The sequence below is a fragment of the Danio aesculapii genome, chromosome 23, assembly GCF_903798145.1.
Source record: "Danio aesculapii chromosome 23, fDanAes4.1, whole genome shotgun sequence".
Classification (NCBI taxonomy): Eukaryota; Metazoa; Chordata; class Actinopteri; order Cypriniformes; family Danionidae; genus Danio; species Danio aesculapii.
The window spans coordinates 40,639,388-40,656,609 of NC_079457.1; the positions used below are offsets into that span (position 1 = coordinate 40,639,388).

The window sequence follows — 17,222 nt, forward strand, 5'->3', positions numbered from 1 at the left end:
TTCAAAGTAAAAAAGGCAAAATAAATTTTTTGGGTGTTGTAATATTACAATGCATTGTTGTTAATTGGTGTATATCAAGATGTAGGCTAATTTCAATATAAACAGTAATCAACAATTTATTACTTCATGTGGGCAGCTTCAACTAATATGTTTTTCTATTGTTTAGTCTTATTTTTTACGGTTTAAATATAAAATGCAATATACAATTTGTAGAATATTTTAAAATATATTTAAAATGACAGGTATTTTGATAATATCATGTGTATTATTATGTGAATTATTGTTTTTGTTGTAATTATTATGCAGTTGTAATTATTATGCAGTATGACTAATTTCTACACTTTTGTATTATCAAAACTCGCATCAAGTCAAGTATTAGACAAGTGATGTTGTCCTCCCTAGCTTAGTGTATTTAAATGAAAAAGAGGAGGACCTCCAGGAGTACAATGTATGTGTCTAAAAACACATCTGTAAGAAATTGTATGTTTATACAATCTCACTTGGGTATGCCTGATATAGCATAGACTTAAAACTTTGTTGTGCTGCTTTTGGCTTCCGCATCACAACTTCATCCATTGGTTCAGGACGAATTACTTGGATGACATTTTTGTTACAGACACAGGTACGTTTTTATATTCAGCCAATAAGTCATTAATACACAAATTAAATAAATACTTTTAGCTAATGCCAAGACTGTCGTCTAAAAAATAAAAAATAAACTATTTCCATGAAAAAGATACATTTTGATGAAATATTCAAACTTTATTACAGTGACACCTACACTACAGTAAACTCATATCTTTTTATTCTTTTCAAATCATGTGTAGTGAAATGATTATATAAAATATGCACTAAGAATCTTGCTTTGATTAGACATCTTAACATTGTACTTGGTCTGTGCCATGTGTGATGGCACTGGTGCATAATGGTGGCCCCGTCTTTACTCATGGTGCTTTAGTTCAATTCCGTTGTGAAAAAGTATTGTTGATGGTTCATGATTAAGCTTGCTTTCATATACAATATACTTAATGCAAGTAATCTAAATGCTTTATAGGAATACATTTGATTTTTTCGAGTTATTTTACCTCTTATGTTTGGTTTATTTGTTTATAGGGTCAGTGTACATTAATAAACATTACTGTAAAATGTGGCAGAATTAGCCAAGAATATGTGACATATTTTTGTATTGCTTCAGAATCCCAACTTGTACAGTAAAGATTTGAATGAGTGTCTGGATGAATTTAACTAATATGGTTACAGTTCTGACAGACTCTACAGGGATTCAGATACACCGGAATCACAGAATCAAATTAAAACCTCATGTACAACAGTAATTTTACAGCACATCCTACTTTCGGACATCACGTTAAAAAAGACTGTTTACCGGTAGTCTTCTTCCCCGGGCTGTCGCCAGGAAGATGTAGACACTAGTCGCAGGCAGATTTATGCGGCCAAATGAAACTTTTTACAAAGCATAGCTATACGACCACAGAAAATGCATAGTACAACAATTTCTTAGAAAATGTGTATTCGTTAAATCCAGAGTAGATTCAGTTGTCTAAAATCATATGAAATTTGACTAAAACTAGACAAAAGTAGCCTAAAACGATTCACATGACTAAATATGTCAGAAGTAATGTTTTGTCTTCTATAAGGCTAAACTAAATCAAAATATAAAATAACATAGTCAAAATATAACACATCCTGTGCTGAAAACGCACATTGATTAGTTAACAAGTATAATACAGTATTATTTATCATTTACGCATTATAATATTATGAACTAGGGCTGCAGCTCAGAAACAGTTATATTTACCATAATTTAAGATTTTTCATTCATTTAAAGTTTTTATGTATAGTGTTAGAGCCATAAAGAGCACTAGAGATTTGTCTTTTTATTTTTGTAATATTTTTCTGTAATATTTTATATTTGTATTGGGATACAAAGTTAGTGCTATTTGATACAGTATTTAATATTATTATTTGTGATATTGTGATATGTGCATGACGTTTATGTGTTCAGTAATGCTATACGTCATATGTATGCGTATGCATCCGGGAAAAAAGGATCAGAAAGAAGGAAGGGGCTTGATGATAGACAGTCTTTTGACCGTTCTAAAACCATATTTATTTTGAAGCTTGATAAAGTGTACATAGTTCTTTTGTTTGTATTTTGATTATTGTTGTTCTCGACAAACAAAAAAGTAAACTGTTGTATTGCAAGTTTTTGGTTTTGCGCGTCAAATCCTTTGTGCCGAGCCCCTATGGAAATGGTGAAGAACTTGAGGAATTAGATCGCCATTACATATAGTGCTTTTCACAATAATTTACGTCACATAAACATATAGCCTAGTGCTTCTAAAAATGCTGTCTGTGTATGATACAACCATGTGTGTGTGTATATATAGCCTGTGTGTGTATCTTGTCCACAAAGTCCGTTTTTTAGGCATCACCTCTCAGGTCCTCGTAGGGTTGGCATTATCCCGGCTTGGATCAAGTGGCACTCCGCGATCTCTACAGGCCTTCGGATGGGTATCTCATGGAGGAATAGCTGTTAATTTTTTTGTTTGAACAGGAGATATGTCAATGTGACATGTATCCCTTATACAATTAACTCATGTGATGCATTATATGCTTTACTGATAAATAAGTCCTTATAATCTAGTGTCCAACGTGAATCTTTTCATGTGGAAATGTGAATTGATTTACAAAAAATAATCAGAGCATTTCTCAGCAACAAATTTGAGCATTTTATGGTTTTGGGTTTATTTTTTTAGTTAGTCTTTGGACGAAACGTGCCATATAACAGCTTTTACACAATACATTATACAGTTGGCCTATATATTTTTTTTAAATATGCAAAAGGCTATACCCCCTATTGAACTTCTTTTAAGGGCCAAGTATTTTCGCACATTTCACGGTCAGAATGACTCAAGAAATCAACATAAACATAACATAAAGGAATTATACATCTCAGAACAATATAATGATAACTTGTTCGAGCTAAACTTAAAACCACGTTTATAGTGATGGTGAATTATATGAAATAATAAATATAAATTGGTAGTAAAACAACAACCTAAGGTTACTTTATTATTTGGCGTCACATGACACTTATGTCGGGAAATGCTTATTACACGTTTGTTGAGGCGACGTCAGTGTCAGACGTGTTTGAGGCGGTGTGCTTATCACACGTTTGATGGGGCGACGTCAGTCTCAGATGTGTATGAGGCGACGTGCTTATCACACGACTGCTGAGGCGACGTAACCCTCTCAGACGTAAAAGTACACGACTGTCTCCTTCGTTCGGTTATCCGTGGCACTATCCACTCGCCATACTTGTATTGCTCCCTGCCTAGGGTTCACAAGCCGCCTCGCCCCAGGGAGTGCACGAGCTGACCGGGCGCCAGTCCGTGCCAGTGTTCACTGGAATGTTGCTCGGCGGCACATTTCGAGCAACAAACACGTAATATTCTTCGCGATATTGCGTTTATGTACGCAAACCGCAAGGAACTACAGCACAGACGGGCCCGAGTGAAGCTTCACGAAGCGGACTTCGTGAGATTGGCGTGGCTCCACTCGTACCGTCAGGTATTGAACTCACCTTGGTCAAGTACAAACAGCAACACCGAGCGAACTGACAAGACTGATAGAGAACCGACGAGCTTTATAGGAATGCAGATGCAAATGTTTACAATGCGACGTCAGTGCTGTGAGTCTCGTTGTCATGGTGAGCGCTGAAGAGAGCACATCTCATTGGAGCACACAGGCTCGAGAATCTCCGTCACGGCGAGTTGCGGTCGGCTTTAGACAAAAACATATTAAATATATTGAATATATATTTTTACTTTGTTGGTGCTGTGTAATATTCTGGGATGCAGTAGAATATGGAGACAGATAGATATAATTGAAGACAGATGCGGGACATTAGAACAGAAAGTGAGCCCGGCTAGGACACACTGCTCTGACCAATAACCATAGATTTATATGACTCTGACAAACTCCTAGTGGTGGTAAGCTTCTTATTATCCAAGAACGCCATCTAGCGGTCACATAACCTAATAGCATGTTACTTGCTACTAACCACCCCCACGGCCAAAAGGTCCAGCATTTGTCCTTTTAATTATTTATGTAATTTAATATTATATAATATATTTATTATATAATTAATATAATATATTTATATTCAATATATGTCACGTCACTTCATTCTTTTTATTCTGATCAGATTTCCGATCGCTCAAACCACTTCAGAAGGTGATCTGAGATACATTCCAGATGAAACTGGACTGGTTTAATCATTCATAAATTAATATAAATAAAATAAATTATGACCTGGAGAAAATCTGACCTGCGCCTGAAACAACTGTAGGTGCACTTTTACAGCCAAAATTCTATTAAAACATGTTTACTATAAGCATAAAACATTTTCTAACTTTTTAGGCCTGTAGCCAGGGGGGTTCGGAAGACCCACCCCTCACTGAGAAAGGACCAGAATTTGTCCCATATATGAGCTCATTTGTCCTATTTTGACTGCTATGTCATCATAAGTAATGAAAATAATCCATCGAAAAAGGCTTTAAGACCAAATGGAATCATTTGTCGGCTGTTGCTTTGGTGGGACCATAATCTGATGTAAGAGAAGTCTTCTTTTACTACTGTATTGTTTTTAAACTGAGAAAACATTTTACAGGTAACTTTAGTCTAAATAAAGTTGGACCTTATTTCTGAAATAAAAATGAGCAATAAAAAGGTGTGAAGCACCAGAAGTGGACCATGTTAAATTAATATGAATATATTTAGGCTATTGTTGATATCCAGGATTTTTAAAATTGACTTTATTTTAAACCAAAGAGGCTAGAAAAATTCTGCAGAATTAATTATTATTGTATTATTATTATTATTATTATTATTATTATTATTATTATTATTATTGTATTATTATTATTGTATTATTATTTATTTATTTATTTATTATTATTATTATTATTATTATTATTATTATTGTTATTATTATTATTATTATTATGTTTTAATTATAATTTTTTATTGAAATGGCCAAATTGTGACTGAGGGCAGTTGGATGTGCTGGCCAGTTTGTTTTTTGTCTAATAAATGACAGTAGGCTACAGTTTTTTTACTTTAAAACTTTAACTGATTTTTATTTGTTTCCTAATGATATGATGAAATAAATTTGTTTTGATGTTTCTTTATTGCAAATTTTTATAAAATATTTTAGTACATCAAAAGTGTGGTTATGATGACATCTGACTAGTTAATCCAGCAAAAAAAATGTCACTAAAATACAGTATTTAAATCTCATAGTTAAATATAAACTGAGGCGTATAACTGCAAAAAGGTCCACTTTTTGAAAAAAAAAAAAGAACCACTCCTCTCACCAGGCTGGCTATGGGCCTGTTTGAAATATGTTTTTGTCAATGTTTGCCATATTCTTTCACTGAATGAGATTTTGCCATGTCCCACACACTGCTCAGCCAACAGTGAGTCTATAAAATAGGTAAATTAGATCAAATTAAAAAGATTTTTTGTCTTGTTGTCTTAAACAAGTTATTTGATAAAGTAATTTTAATAACTTTTTTGTTTTCATAATAACATTAATCATATGAACATCTGTAATCTAATTATTTACCTTATTCTGAAAAAACAACAGTATTATTAAGGTGTTTAACTTGAGTTGCGTCCAACATTCCCTTCACTCCTTCAATACAATATACAATGTAAAGATTTACATTCATTGACAAATTTAGTTTAATTTGAAGAACAATAATTGTTTACTTTCCCTTTAATTTGCACATTGATAAAACCTAATTGATGACAGAAGACTTATCACATGGTGGCTCAGTGGTTTGCAGTAATAAAAATTACAACCCTTTTATTTTAACCCTTTAATATCTCTTGTTGTACCTGTTATTTTTTTTTTCCAAATGTTCCTCCATATTTAGTTCACTAAATAAAGTCTTTGTCCACCCTGTCATGCCAATGTCCACCATGTCATCTTGTTTTCCACAGTCATGTTCAACTTTATTGAAAATAAACAAATTATTTATAACCTCAGCAAAAGATCTTGTGTGATTTCTCAATAAACCAATAAGGGCCAGTTAATATTGTTTGAAAGTTTGACAAAATATTTGATATCTTGGGTTTTATTTTGAAAAGAATGTGCAATGATTGCATATTTTATTGAGAAATAAATGTTTTGGTGATTATTTCCTTAATATAAATAGACTTTTTCCATAATCTAAAGAGTTCTTTCTGAAAATATACATTTTATAATCACACTGCAATGAAAATATACTGATAATACTTTGAATTAGTCCATGACACGGTTGACACAATTTGAGCTTTGTTTACTGTTTTTCTGCTTGCAGATTGTTTGTAAAAAGTGCAGGAGCTTGACCAACATTGATTTCTTACAGCCTAATGTCTGATTAATACAACAACTATGTGCTTAAATCAAAATCTCAAACTTTTTATTTTAAATTTGATGTCTCAAAGGCACTTTATAGTGACAATGACCCAACTACAAGAGCTGTCTAAAAATTCGAACTCCTTATCTATTAAAAAGCCACATTGGAACGCAAACAAACAAAGCATTTGGCAGTTTTATTCGTTCATGTTAAAACTACACACGAAATAACACCATGTAGTTTTTATCGAATATATGGCATAAGTAAATGCTTTAAAAATAATAACAACACGAGCATATAGACTTTAGAATAGATTCTCTCACACTGAACCTTCACAAAATGATTTATAACGTTATGTGCGAGCTTGAACCAATGAGGCTTGAACGTAGTCCTCGGAAAGCAGAAGCAAACAAACCCGTATTCACAAAACCGTTCTAAACTACGCAATATATGTCATGTGACCTTTCATCACGTGAGCGGTAGAGGCTCTGAAGCGTTCTACAGGAGTACATCTGTTTATCGACTCTTTGATTTTGCACTTCTGTCTGGTTTGAAAGACGACAGAAATGCGAGCTGATGAAAATCTCCGACTGGACGAGCAGCTGCTGCTGTTTATGGAGCAGCTCGAGGCTCTGAAGGAGAAACGACAAAAACTTAATTCCCTTATAGAAGAGGTAAACGTGCAGTTAACGTTGCATTTAACATGACCAATCATAAAGCTCTTTATTTTTAAGAATTCCCTCAATTCTGTTGCACAGGGATGGTTTTCTATAGCCAAAGCACGTTATTCAATGGGGAATAAGCAGGTCTCTGCTTTGCAGTATGCCAGTGAGATGGAGCCGCTTGTTCATGTTGAAACCAGGTTTGTTTTTCACAACATGCGATTATCTTTAACATTTCATCGCGCTTTAGCTTTAATCATTGTAATAATCGACTAATTCTACTTGATTTAAAGTTTGCTGGAAGCTGGAAAAGCTGAGTTCAAGTGTGAGAGAAACGAGAATAAAGCAGAAGAAAATAAAAATAAAACCATAGAAGACATTGGAGCAAAACAGACAGGTAAGTCAGACTTGCTGGCATACAAGGCTTTTGATTTATTAACACTTTTTAATATATAAAGTGTTGCCAATTGATTAGTATTTACAGGGTATCCACAGGGTCTTAAAAAGTCTTAAATCTCAAAAGCTAAATTTTAGGCTTAAATCTAGTGAAATGTTGTGTTGTAGGTCTTAAATCTTTTTAACAGGTTTTAATTTTTCTAAAAACTTTCTTCACAGTAACATTTGCGTAAGTTCTCCATTCTGCTGAGGATACGGACCTAACCTACATTTTTTAATTATTCAATTATTATTATTGTAGTCAGAAGTAATTGACGGCTATTTTGTTCTATTCTTGGTAAGGGTTATAGGGTTTATGAATGGATATATTTAAAAATGAATAAACAAAAATATTCAAACAATACTATTATTATTGTATTATTTAAATGGATTTAATTTTTAAATGTTTTTTGATAGGGCAAGTAAAAATCTTTTCTAACTGGGATATTGGAAAAAAAATTCTCAGCATTTAGCCTTGTATAAGTCTAAAATTTCATTCATAATGATCTTAAAAATGTCGTAAATTTAACTTAACAGAACCCTGATTTCACATCTAATCATTTTCACAGTGCCTAAAATGAACTTTTGCCACACCTGCTAATGGCGACTGACTTGAAAAAATGCTCCAGCCATTAAAATATTTGTACTTTATTTCACTAAAAACAGGCAGAACAAATTATAGAAATTCATCTACTTGCTATTATTATTGTTGGTGTTATTACTTTTTTTATTGCTTTCAAATGATCAAATATAAAACTATTGGTAATGCAGTCCACAAGTAAACATCTCAAATGCATTCTCAATTTTTTATGACCTGCTCGTATCAAACGTTTATAGTAAAAAAAGAAGCACAGTGATAATAATGCTAGGATATTAATAGTAATCAATATTTAAATTACTAGCCAAATGGCAAATAACTTTAATTTACTGACAACCATGACTGATTTTTACTCTCATTTGGCTGTTGATGAATGTTAATAATATTAGGTCTTGATGATGATACATGCATGGACCTAAAACTATAATGAGGAGTTATATGATTTACCTTGCATGACAGAATTATTAAACGTTACAGGTCTTCGGAGACGAGTACATGCCAAACAAAAGGAGGGTAAAGAAGATGATCAAGAGACAGATGGAGTGAAAACAAAGACAGAATCACCCACACCAGAACACAGAGATCCTTTGAAGTGGTTTGGAATCCTTGTACCACAGAATCTGAAACAAGCTCAGTCTGCCTTCAAAGAGGGTAAGCTCTGCTGTGATGTTTTCTTCCTTCCTTTTGCATACGCCTCACAGTTTATCAATAATATTATAAAAAATGAAATGATTAGAATTAATACATGTCTTTCAGCAGAGCATGAATAACTCCAAAAATTCATAGGTCAACATTACTGATGTATATTAAACATTACTGCACTACCAGAAATACAAATATGAAATAATTTGGAGGAACAAAAGCAATAGATATTCTTGCGATATGAAAGTCACAATAAAATATCAAGTATAAAATTATTTTCATACCAAAAATAAACTCCATATCAAACAGCTCAGTTTTTCACTATGTACTGTAGAAGTCAGAATTATTAGCCCCTCTTTGAATGCTTTTTTTCTTTTTAAAATATTTCCCAAGTAATGTTTAACAGAGCAGAAAGAAATTTTACAGTATGTCTGATAATATTTTTTCTTCTGGAGAAACTCTTTATTTCGGCTAGAATAAAAGCAGTTTTAAATTTTTTAAAAGCCATTTAAAGGTCAATATTATTAGCCCCTTTAAGCTATATATTTTTTTCGATAGTCTACAGAACAAACCATCGTTATACAATAACTTGCCTAATTACTCTAACCTGCCTAGTTAACCTAATTAACCTAGTTAAGCTTTTAAATGTCACTTTAAGCTGTATAGAAGTGTCTAAAAAATATCAAGTAAAATAATATTTACTGTCATCATGGCAAAGATAAAATAAATCAGTTATTAGAAATGAGTTATTATAACTATTATATTCAGAAATGTGTTAAAAAAATCTGCTCTCCGTTAAACAGAAATTGGGGAAAAAAAACTAAACAGGGGGGGGGCTAATAATTCTGATTTCAACTGTATATGAGTTATTTATAGTGCAGTCTTAATTTAGTACCTGGAATGGAAGGTCCACAAACATGGACGTGCAATATATAATTTGAAACACTGTAAAAAAAAAAAGAAAAGGTGGATACATATTTTTTTGCTTAGGCTATTTAATTATATCACTCTATATCAGTGTTTCTCAACCATGTCTTGAAGGACCACCAGCTCTGCACATTTTCCATGTGAAAATGTGAGAATGGACTTGCGTTTTTGTGAAGACCGGTATTGCCAGGCCACCTCGGAAGAACGAAATCGGGAGACCACAAGAACAGAGAGCGCGTCCTTGTGAGAAATGAGATGCTGCGTTCTTCCTGATGGTCACATGACCTTCGGGCATATTTAATGGAAAATTATTTAAACATTACAACATTCATACAAATTATTGTTTTGCCCTTTTCACAATATATACTATGCATAAAGACTTTACAGATGTGCGTTGCACAATATGAATAAAACCGATTTCAGCAAATAAACAGACTTGATGTGTTTATGCCTCTTGAGATTTTCATATTAATGTTTACCTTCACCGTTTCATTTAGGGAAATTCCTGAGATAAATAAGTTATTTCTCTGAACTTTATGAATAAATCTATATAAAATGCTGTGCTTCCCACCTCCAGACTTCTGGGACTTCTAGAATGAGTTCGGTGCTCAGGTATGCACCGGTGCATCCTCTACCAATAACACATCCGGGAACTTTCATGCGTCCTCCGTTCTTGCGGTCTTGAGTTTTGGAACTGAACGTTGGCAGTTGATGTACACGAGGATGCAAGATTGCTGAGGAACGCATATTGAGAAACACCCTTAACCAAATACACCTGATTCAGATCTTTAGCTCATTAGCTGAGACTGAAATACCTGTAACGGGTGTGACAGACATAGCAGGCATTCAAGACATGCAGTGTTGGTGGGCCTCCAGGGATGTGGTTGAGAAACACTCCTCTTTATTATACTGATTTGATGTGGTTTGCTGAACACTTGCATTGTGGTGGTTTTGTTTTGAGGGATTATTTAAGCATCGTTTAATTAATTGATTGTTTTACTCTGAGGTTAATTGTTAACACTATGTAATTTACCTCTTTCCCTCTTCAGTCATCACTCTGTCAGCAGAAATTGCATCCCTACAAAGTGCAATACTTGCCACAAGGAAAGAGATGCAAGTCCAGATGAAGGAGAAACTAGAGAGGACAGAGAAGGCTCAGGCGGAAATAAAAGAGGAATAACAGCAGACTTTTTCTTTTTCCTCCATAATCTTTATTTATTGCTATATGTGAGATGTTTGACATCTTTGTTATTGTATAAACAATGCTGCGTATTAAAATGTGTCTGTTTTGAGCTGTAATACACACTTAAATTCATTAAATGTGCAGATTTACTTTAAATTGGATTTGTAGTCTTGCATTTTTGATAACTTTCACTGCCAGGTTTGCATCATTTTATATGTGAATGCTTTTGCTGATATGTGTAATTATCAGATTCTTCGTAAATAATTAATTAAAACAGACATTGTTCAATTAGTTTCTATGTAGCTGAATCAGGTCATTATTAAAATGCATATGGAGATGCACGTTTTTCCACGTAGAATTGGGTTAACAGAGCTGTAAATGGAGGTTGATTCACTTATTTATCGTCATAAACTTACACAGCTGGAACAAGCAATTTACAGTGCTCAGCATATACAAGTACACCCCTCACGAATCTATCTTTTACATTCATATTTTTAATAGGAGGCTTTACAATATTATATTTGTTCATATACATTAGATTAGTCAGTACTGAAGCCAAATCTGGAGCTAATCTAACAAAATAACTTATGAGAACGATCCAAAAACTAGTACAGCCAAATGTAATGTTAGAGAAAAAATTAAATACAAATTATAAAAAGAGGAAAAATCAAGAGAAGCAAAAAAGAAAAGAAAATTGAGTTGAAATTTCATAGTTTGTATATTTTTTTTACAATATTTAACATTTAGCTTGAATTTAATTGTATTATCTTTCAATTTTTAAATATGTTTGGTGACTAAAATATTTTTTTAATAAATCTATCTGTTTAATAAATCTGTTTTGTTTAAATGCACTAAAATACATTGTCTATATTCATTGAGGAATGGATAAAAATATTCATTTTCAAAATGGGGTGTACTCAATTATGCTGAGTACTGTATTTATTTTTCAAAAATGGTGATCTAATAATTGTAAATATAATTCCTATGCATTATAATTAGAGACATTTTATTGATACCAAAAATTTCTGCTAAAACAGAAAATTAGGTATACACGATTTAAACGTGCACGAGCATTAAGTATTAAGCGCGTCCTCGCAGTCGTGTATGTTTTCTGTACATTATAGACATTGACAGCATTAAATCTATTGTTAACCCATTGTTTCTTCAAAGCGAGCAATAAAGCCGTTCTTTACTATGGATGCTTGGGTAAACCTTTGTCACAAAGTGGGTGGATAACCAAGAATAACGACAAAAAAAGACAAATAGAGGCGGCATGATGGATAAATAAATAAATAAATGCCCCATTCGCTGTCTACTTCCTGGTGTTCATCGCAAATGAGCTGTTAGCGGATAGCCATGTTTACGGTTGAAACGGAACCGGGCATACTCGTTTACGCGCTCACGCAAATTTGACGGACGTGCATTTTTTGTTTTGATCAAGACGTGTAGCAGAGAAGATATTTTCCGATGACAGGACAATGCAATCAGCGTCAGATCAGGTGAACGCGCTATCGCTATCCTGTCATCTCTATGCCGAGTCTAGGCTTTTAACCTAAATCCCAAAGCAGATATTTGGGAACACTGAAAAGGATATCAACGTTTATTTTTAAGAGCTGTTTTCACGGTGTCGTCGCTAATATCGGGGAAGATTTGTAGATCACTGATGGCGTCAAAATCTAGGGTCTCCATTCTGGATTATTTCAATATCGTCTGCGAGGGAGAAAATGGCAAAATTGAATCAAACTGCAAAGCTTGTGGCACAAGAATTCAGGCTAAACGGACAGTTACTTCTAACTTTGTTACACATTTAAAGGTAAGAGTTGGTTTTTTTGTAGTTAACGGTGTTCTGTGCCTGATAACAAGAACAACTTGGAGATAAAAATCCAACCATGGTCACATTTCAACACTACTCGGGGACCCTATAGTTATAAAAATGTACATTATATTAATTAAAAATTTAATTTCCTGCCAAAACAAAGTAGTAAAATGTAAAAAAAAAATTAATAGAAATTAGATTTGTTACCTTTTTTGTTATAAAAGAAATTGTTCTTTACTAATAACTTACTAATTACTGATTAAAAACAAGTTATAGATGTGCATTAATCAGAGAAAGTGGGAACCCTTAAAATGTATTTGTTTTTAATGTGTATGCTTTGTATATTATATTATTACTACAAATATCATGTTCTGCATATATATTTACCTGTATATAATCATGTCATATTCACAGCGTAAACATCAGGCCATGTATGATGAATTTGTGAGGAAGAAAGATGTGAAAAGAGAGGCTATGCAGACATGTACCGGTCCTCCAAGTGGACGAGTGATCCCTCAAACTGCTGCAGGGATGAACAAGTTTGACTACAGCGACCCTCGGCAATCGCTAATCTCTGAAGCTATCGCTAAGATGATCATCCGAGACCTGCAGCCGGCGCAAATAGTGGAATATGAGGGTTTCCGTGAACTCCTCCAGCTCCTGGAGCCCCGATACATACCTGTACCATGTCATTATATACAACAGCAGCTCCTGCCAGCTTACGTCTCACAAGTGCAACTGGCTGCAAAGCAGGCATTAAAAGGAGCAGAGTCCTGCAGTGTGACCCTTGACCTCTGGAGAAGCAGCTCTGTGGGTAACAGCTGTGGTGCTGGGTATCTTGGAGTAACTTGCCACTTCATTAATGCAGACTGGCACATTAGATCTGCCCTTTTAGCCTGCTTACCCCTTCCAGACCACAGCAACACTCAGCAAATGCTCAGCGAGTTTGATGAGATCTCCGAATCCCACGGCATCACTGGAAAAGTGTTCAGAGTGGTCGCTGACCTGTTGCCTTGTGAAAGCAGATCTGATTTTCGTCTTCCTGGCTTCAGTCTAATTGGAAATGGTGAAGAAGATGAAGAAGGAGAGGAAGATGGTAGCAATGGAGATCCTGGAGAAGGGGAATCCAAGGAAGGCGTTAGTAGCAACGAGAACCACAGGTCTTTAGATCAGTGTCTCGGTCGAAGTAGGATTGACTGCTTTGCCCGATTATTAGCTCAGTGCATAAAGGAGGGAGTTTGCGCTTCTCCTCATATATCGCTTCCTCTAAACAAAGCAAGTCTCCTCTACAACTACATAATTGCTACAGTGGCTCCTGAAAAACTTGTCCAAGTGTTTGGCACCTCAACAAATTGGCAAAGACCCTCATCCACAGACAAGTGGAACGATCAGTTAAAAATACTGCGCCAAATGGTGGACTCGATGGATTTCCTTGAGGATATTGTGGACAGGAATGACCTAGTCTTGGGTAATTTAGAGAAAGCTCTTCTGAGAGAGCTGGTTGAGGTGCTGGAGCCTTTTGAGGAGGCCTCAGACATGGTTCAAGGAGACAAGCATGTGTCCATCAGCCTAGCACTGCCATGTGTGTTGGGACTGCGCAAACATCTGGCTGAGGTCGTAACTCAACAGTGCTCTGGGATCGTGATGGGATTGTCTCAAGCTTTGGACCGCAGACTGGCAGGCATTCTTGAGGACCCTCTTTATGTAACAGCCACCACCTTGGACCCACAGTTCAAGCTGTCCTGGAGCAGTGACAGCGACTGGCACAAGCAGGTGCTGCTGGACGAGGTTGGAAAGCATACTCGGACTTTGAGTCCAATAGAGCATTACTCTGAGGCCCAGCCGTCTCCGTCCAAACGTTGCAAGCTTTTCTCTTTCATTAAGCAGAGGCCGACCATGCAGGCCAAGACTGTGGAGCAGGAGCTGTCCACGTATCTCCACGAAGAGCCGACGGATGAAGATCCACTACAGTACTGGAAACGCAAGTCCATCGATTTCCCTTTGCTCTCACAAGTGGCCAAGAAAGTTTTTACTGTGCCAGCAACAACCACGTCAGTGGATCAGATATTTAACACGGTTAGCAAGACTCTTAGGCCAGATCAATGCCGATTTCTGCCAAAAAACTTGGACACTCTGATTTACTTGAAGGCTAACTATAGGATACTCTGGTCTTAATTATATTTCCTTTGAGCTGATATCAAACCAAACACCTCAGATACAAAACAGGAATCGTGCCTGATACAAAAACTGCAGAATTACCCCAAAGTAAACAAATACTTTAGTTAGCAAATGTTTCCTTTTTTAAGTAAGTAAAAGGCTAGACTTAAAGGCCGTGACACACCAAGTCAACATGAAAGATCTAACACAGACAAATCCAACTGTGTTGTCATCTTGGATTGACTGCATCTCATCCCTTCACTCGAACACACTACAAGGACTACAGATAACTACAACTAGCATGTGCATCATGCACCTGTGTGTGAGCAAGCGTCACCACCAGCTATATATTCCTCATTCAAAAGGGAAAAAGAACTGGAACTGCAGATATGCAAACCATAAACTAAACAGGACTTGCTTTTCATTTTAACATCAATGAGGTTGATCACTTTCCAGACTCATGTTGCGATGAACATTTAGCATTGAAACACTCAGGTAATGATAATGCATATGAACTTTTGTCTGTTCGGTCTTCAATTCTTTGCTCACTTTTATTCTCATGCTAAATTATGTAAAAACAACCTACTATTATAGGTAAACATTTACAATAATTCACCATTTTTAATAATACCCCTGTCAAACATTATTTATTGTCCCCTATCTATCGATCTACCTATTCTAACTATTTAAATATTTTAATAAAGTAATGAAAGTCTTAACTTATGACTTTACTCATTATTAGTAGCTTTTTTGCAGACTTTTATGTAACATTAGGTTCTGTTTCACCATTTACGTCCTAAAATGCAACAGATTCAGACAAGTACAGTACACACTTAATAGTTAAACATTTATATAATAACTCTCCTTCACTATCAGCATGTTGTAGAACCACAGACAAATACCCGTCCTTCAAGCCAAATGAACACCTGTAATAAAGAAAATAATGCTAACATTTCCAACAAAACCTTAATAAAGATTTGGTGTATAATAGTTAGCTTCATATTCATTTAAGGGAAGAATTAAATAAATAGAGTTGCAATATAGCTGACAGGCTTTTTGTGTGTTTTCTTTGTGCACAAAACTCACCCGCTAGAAAGCCGCAGGCAGGTTCTGTAATTGAAAATAATTACATTTTGGGACTGTGGGGAATTGGAGAACGCTGATGGTGGACTGCATTCTTTCCTAGCTTGCAGGATTGAATGGAAAGAAATGAAGCCTGTGGGATATCAAGAAGAGCTGCTGCACATTAAAGACCTTCTGTGTGGACAAGACATTTTCATTTCAGTAAAAAGAGTTTGTTATTAAACCTCAATTTTGTCCTGTCATGACTGAATAATATGCCAAAGGTCAAGCACTTTCATTTTCTGTGTAGCACAATCACTGATGTCAGTGTGTGTGTTTACGCTTATAAGTACAGCGCACCTGTTCTAGGTTGAGTATTAAAACAGTAGAGCTTGTGTATTCTGATCGTGTGGAAGAAAATAGCAAACATGACATGAAATCAATACACCCAATTTCTACCAGATTTATTTGTAAGGCAGAGCAGCACTGCTGCAGTGCAGATATAATGAACATTCATGTGTGTGTGTCAGACATAAATCTTGATTTCAGTTTTGTCACTCTCAGTAGGACTACAGTATCATTTTTCTGGGTTGCTGTGCGCTTGCTGTTGTATTTTTTGTGCAAAATGTAATTTATAATGGCCGACAAATTAGGAAAAGTAAAGTCCATTTGACAATTTTGACATTTCATTACAACATTTATGAAGGAATGCCACAGCCATATTTTGACTTTGATATTGAAACAGCAATAGCAGTGAGGTTAATCGCAGTTTAATTTCCTCATTGTCATGCTCCCTTTTTGACAAACATCAAAAGAAATTGCAGTCTCTATGCCAACAAAGGATACATGTCAGTGGATTTCATGAGTAGGTGTGTATTGGTCAGTTGAATTTCTATGATAATAACTTTTAAAAACGACAAGACGTCCATTTAAACCAGAGATGCCCAGAATGGGGCCGGCTGGCCAAAGTTGGCCCATGGTAACCTTTGATTTGGCCCACCATGTCATCTGAAAAGAGAAGGAGAATGATGGGGAGGTGGTTGGGGCATATGCCTTTGACAGTGATCGTGATTTTGAATTGAACATAACCTTTCGTTTCTTTGTTTTATTTCTGAGCTACAAAAAAAGCCAACTGAAATTAAATGATTCGGTTAAATACTGTAAATGAATCAGACTTTTAAAATGTAAATACTGTCAGCAAACTGCACAAGACATCTGTGAGCAAATCAAAGTAAGCTTGACTAGTGTATCCAGCATTGAACATGTGTTATAAATGGGATTGTTTATGTTTTACTGTAATAAGTTCATTATA

At 35.1% G+C, this 17,222-nt stretch overlaps 2 protein-coding genes across 2 annotated transcripts; both read left to right on the plus strand.

Moving 5' to 3' along the window:
- The first annotated feature begins 6,878 nt into the window (after positions 1-6,878).
- ccdc115 (coiled-coil domain containing 115) lies at positions 6,879-11,031 on the plus strand. The gene is made up of 5 exons (XM_056449372.1): positions 6,879-7,102; positions 7,187-7,290; positions 7,384-7,487; positions 8,601-8,774; positions 10,742-11,031. Exons 1-5 carry the CDS (start codon positions 6,995-6,997, stop codon positions 10,870-10,872), a joined length of 621 nt encoding a protein of 206 aa, XP_056305347.1. The 5' UTR covers positions 6,879-6,994; the 3' UTR covers positions 10,873-11,031.
- Positions 11,032-12,070: 1,039 nt separating this feature from the next.
- Positions 12,071-15,549, plus strand: si:dkey-109j17.5 (uncharacterized). The gene is made up of 2 exons (XM_056449944.1): positions 12,071-12,688; positions 13,106-15,549. The coding sequence occupies exons 1-2, from the start codon at positions 12,539-12,541 to the stop codon at positions 14,864-14,866; spliced, it is 1,911 nt and encodes a 636-aa protein (XP_056305919.1). The 5' UTR covers positions 12,071-12,538; the 3' UTR covers positions 14,867-15,549.
- The last annotated feature ends 1,673 nt before the right edge of the window (positions 15,550-17,222 follow it).

What these genes read in the sequence shown, in the direction of transcription:
- ccdc115 (XM_056449372.1), top strand. Translation starts at nt 6,995, where the DNA reads ATGCGAGCTGATGAAAATCTCCGACTGGACGAGCAGCTGCTGCTGTTT. An exon ending in CATTGGAGCAAAACAGACAG is followed by an intron (nt 7,488 to 8,600) that starts GTAAGTCAGACT and finishes TAAACGTTACAG; the next exon opens with GTCTTCGGAGACGAGTACAT. An exon ending in TCAGTCTGCCTTCAAAGAGG is followed by an intron (nt 8,775 to 10,741) that starts GTAAGCTCTGCT and finishes TTCCCTCTTCAG; the next exon opens with TCATCACTCTGTCAGCAGAA.
- si:dkey-109j17.5 (XM_056449944.1), top strand. Translation starts at nt 12,539, where the DNA reads ATGGCGTCAAAATCTAGGGTCTCCATTCTGGATTATTTCAATATCGTC. An exon ending in ACTTTGTTACACATTTAAAG is followed by an intron (nt 12,689 to 13,105) that starts GTAAGAGTTGGT and finishes TCATATTCACAG; the next exon opens with CGTAAACATCAGGCCATGTA.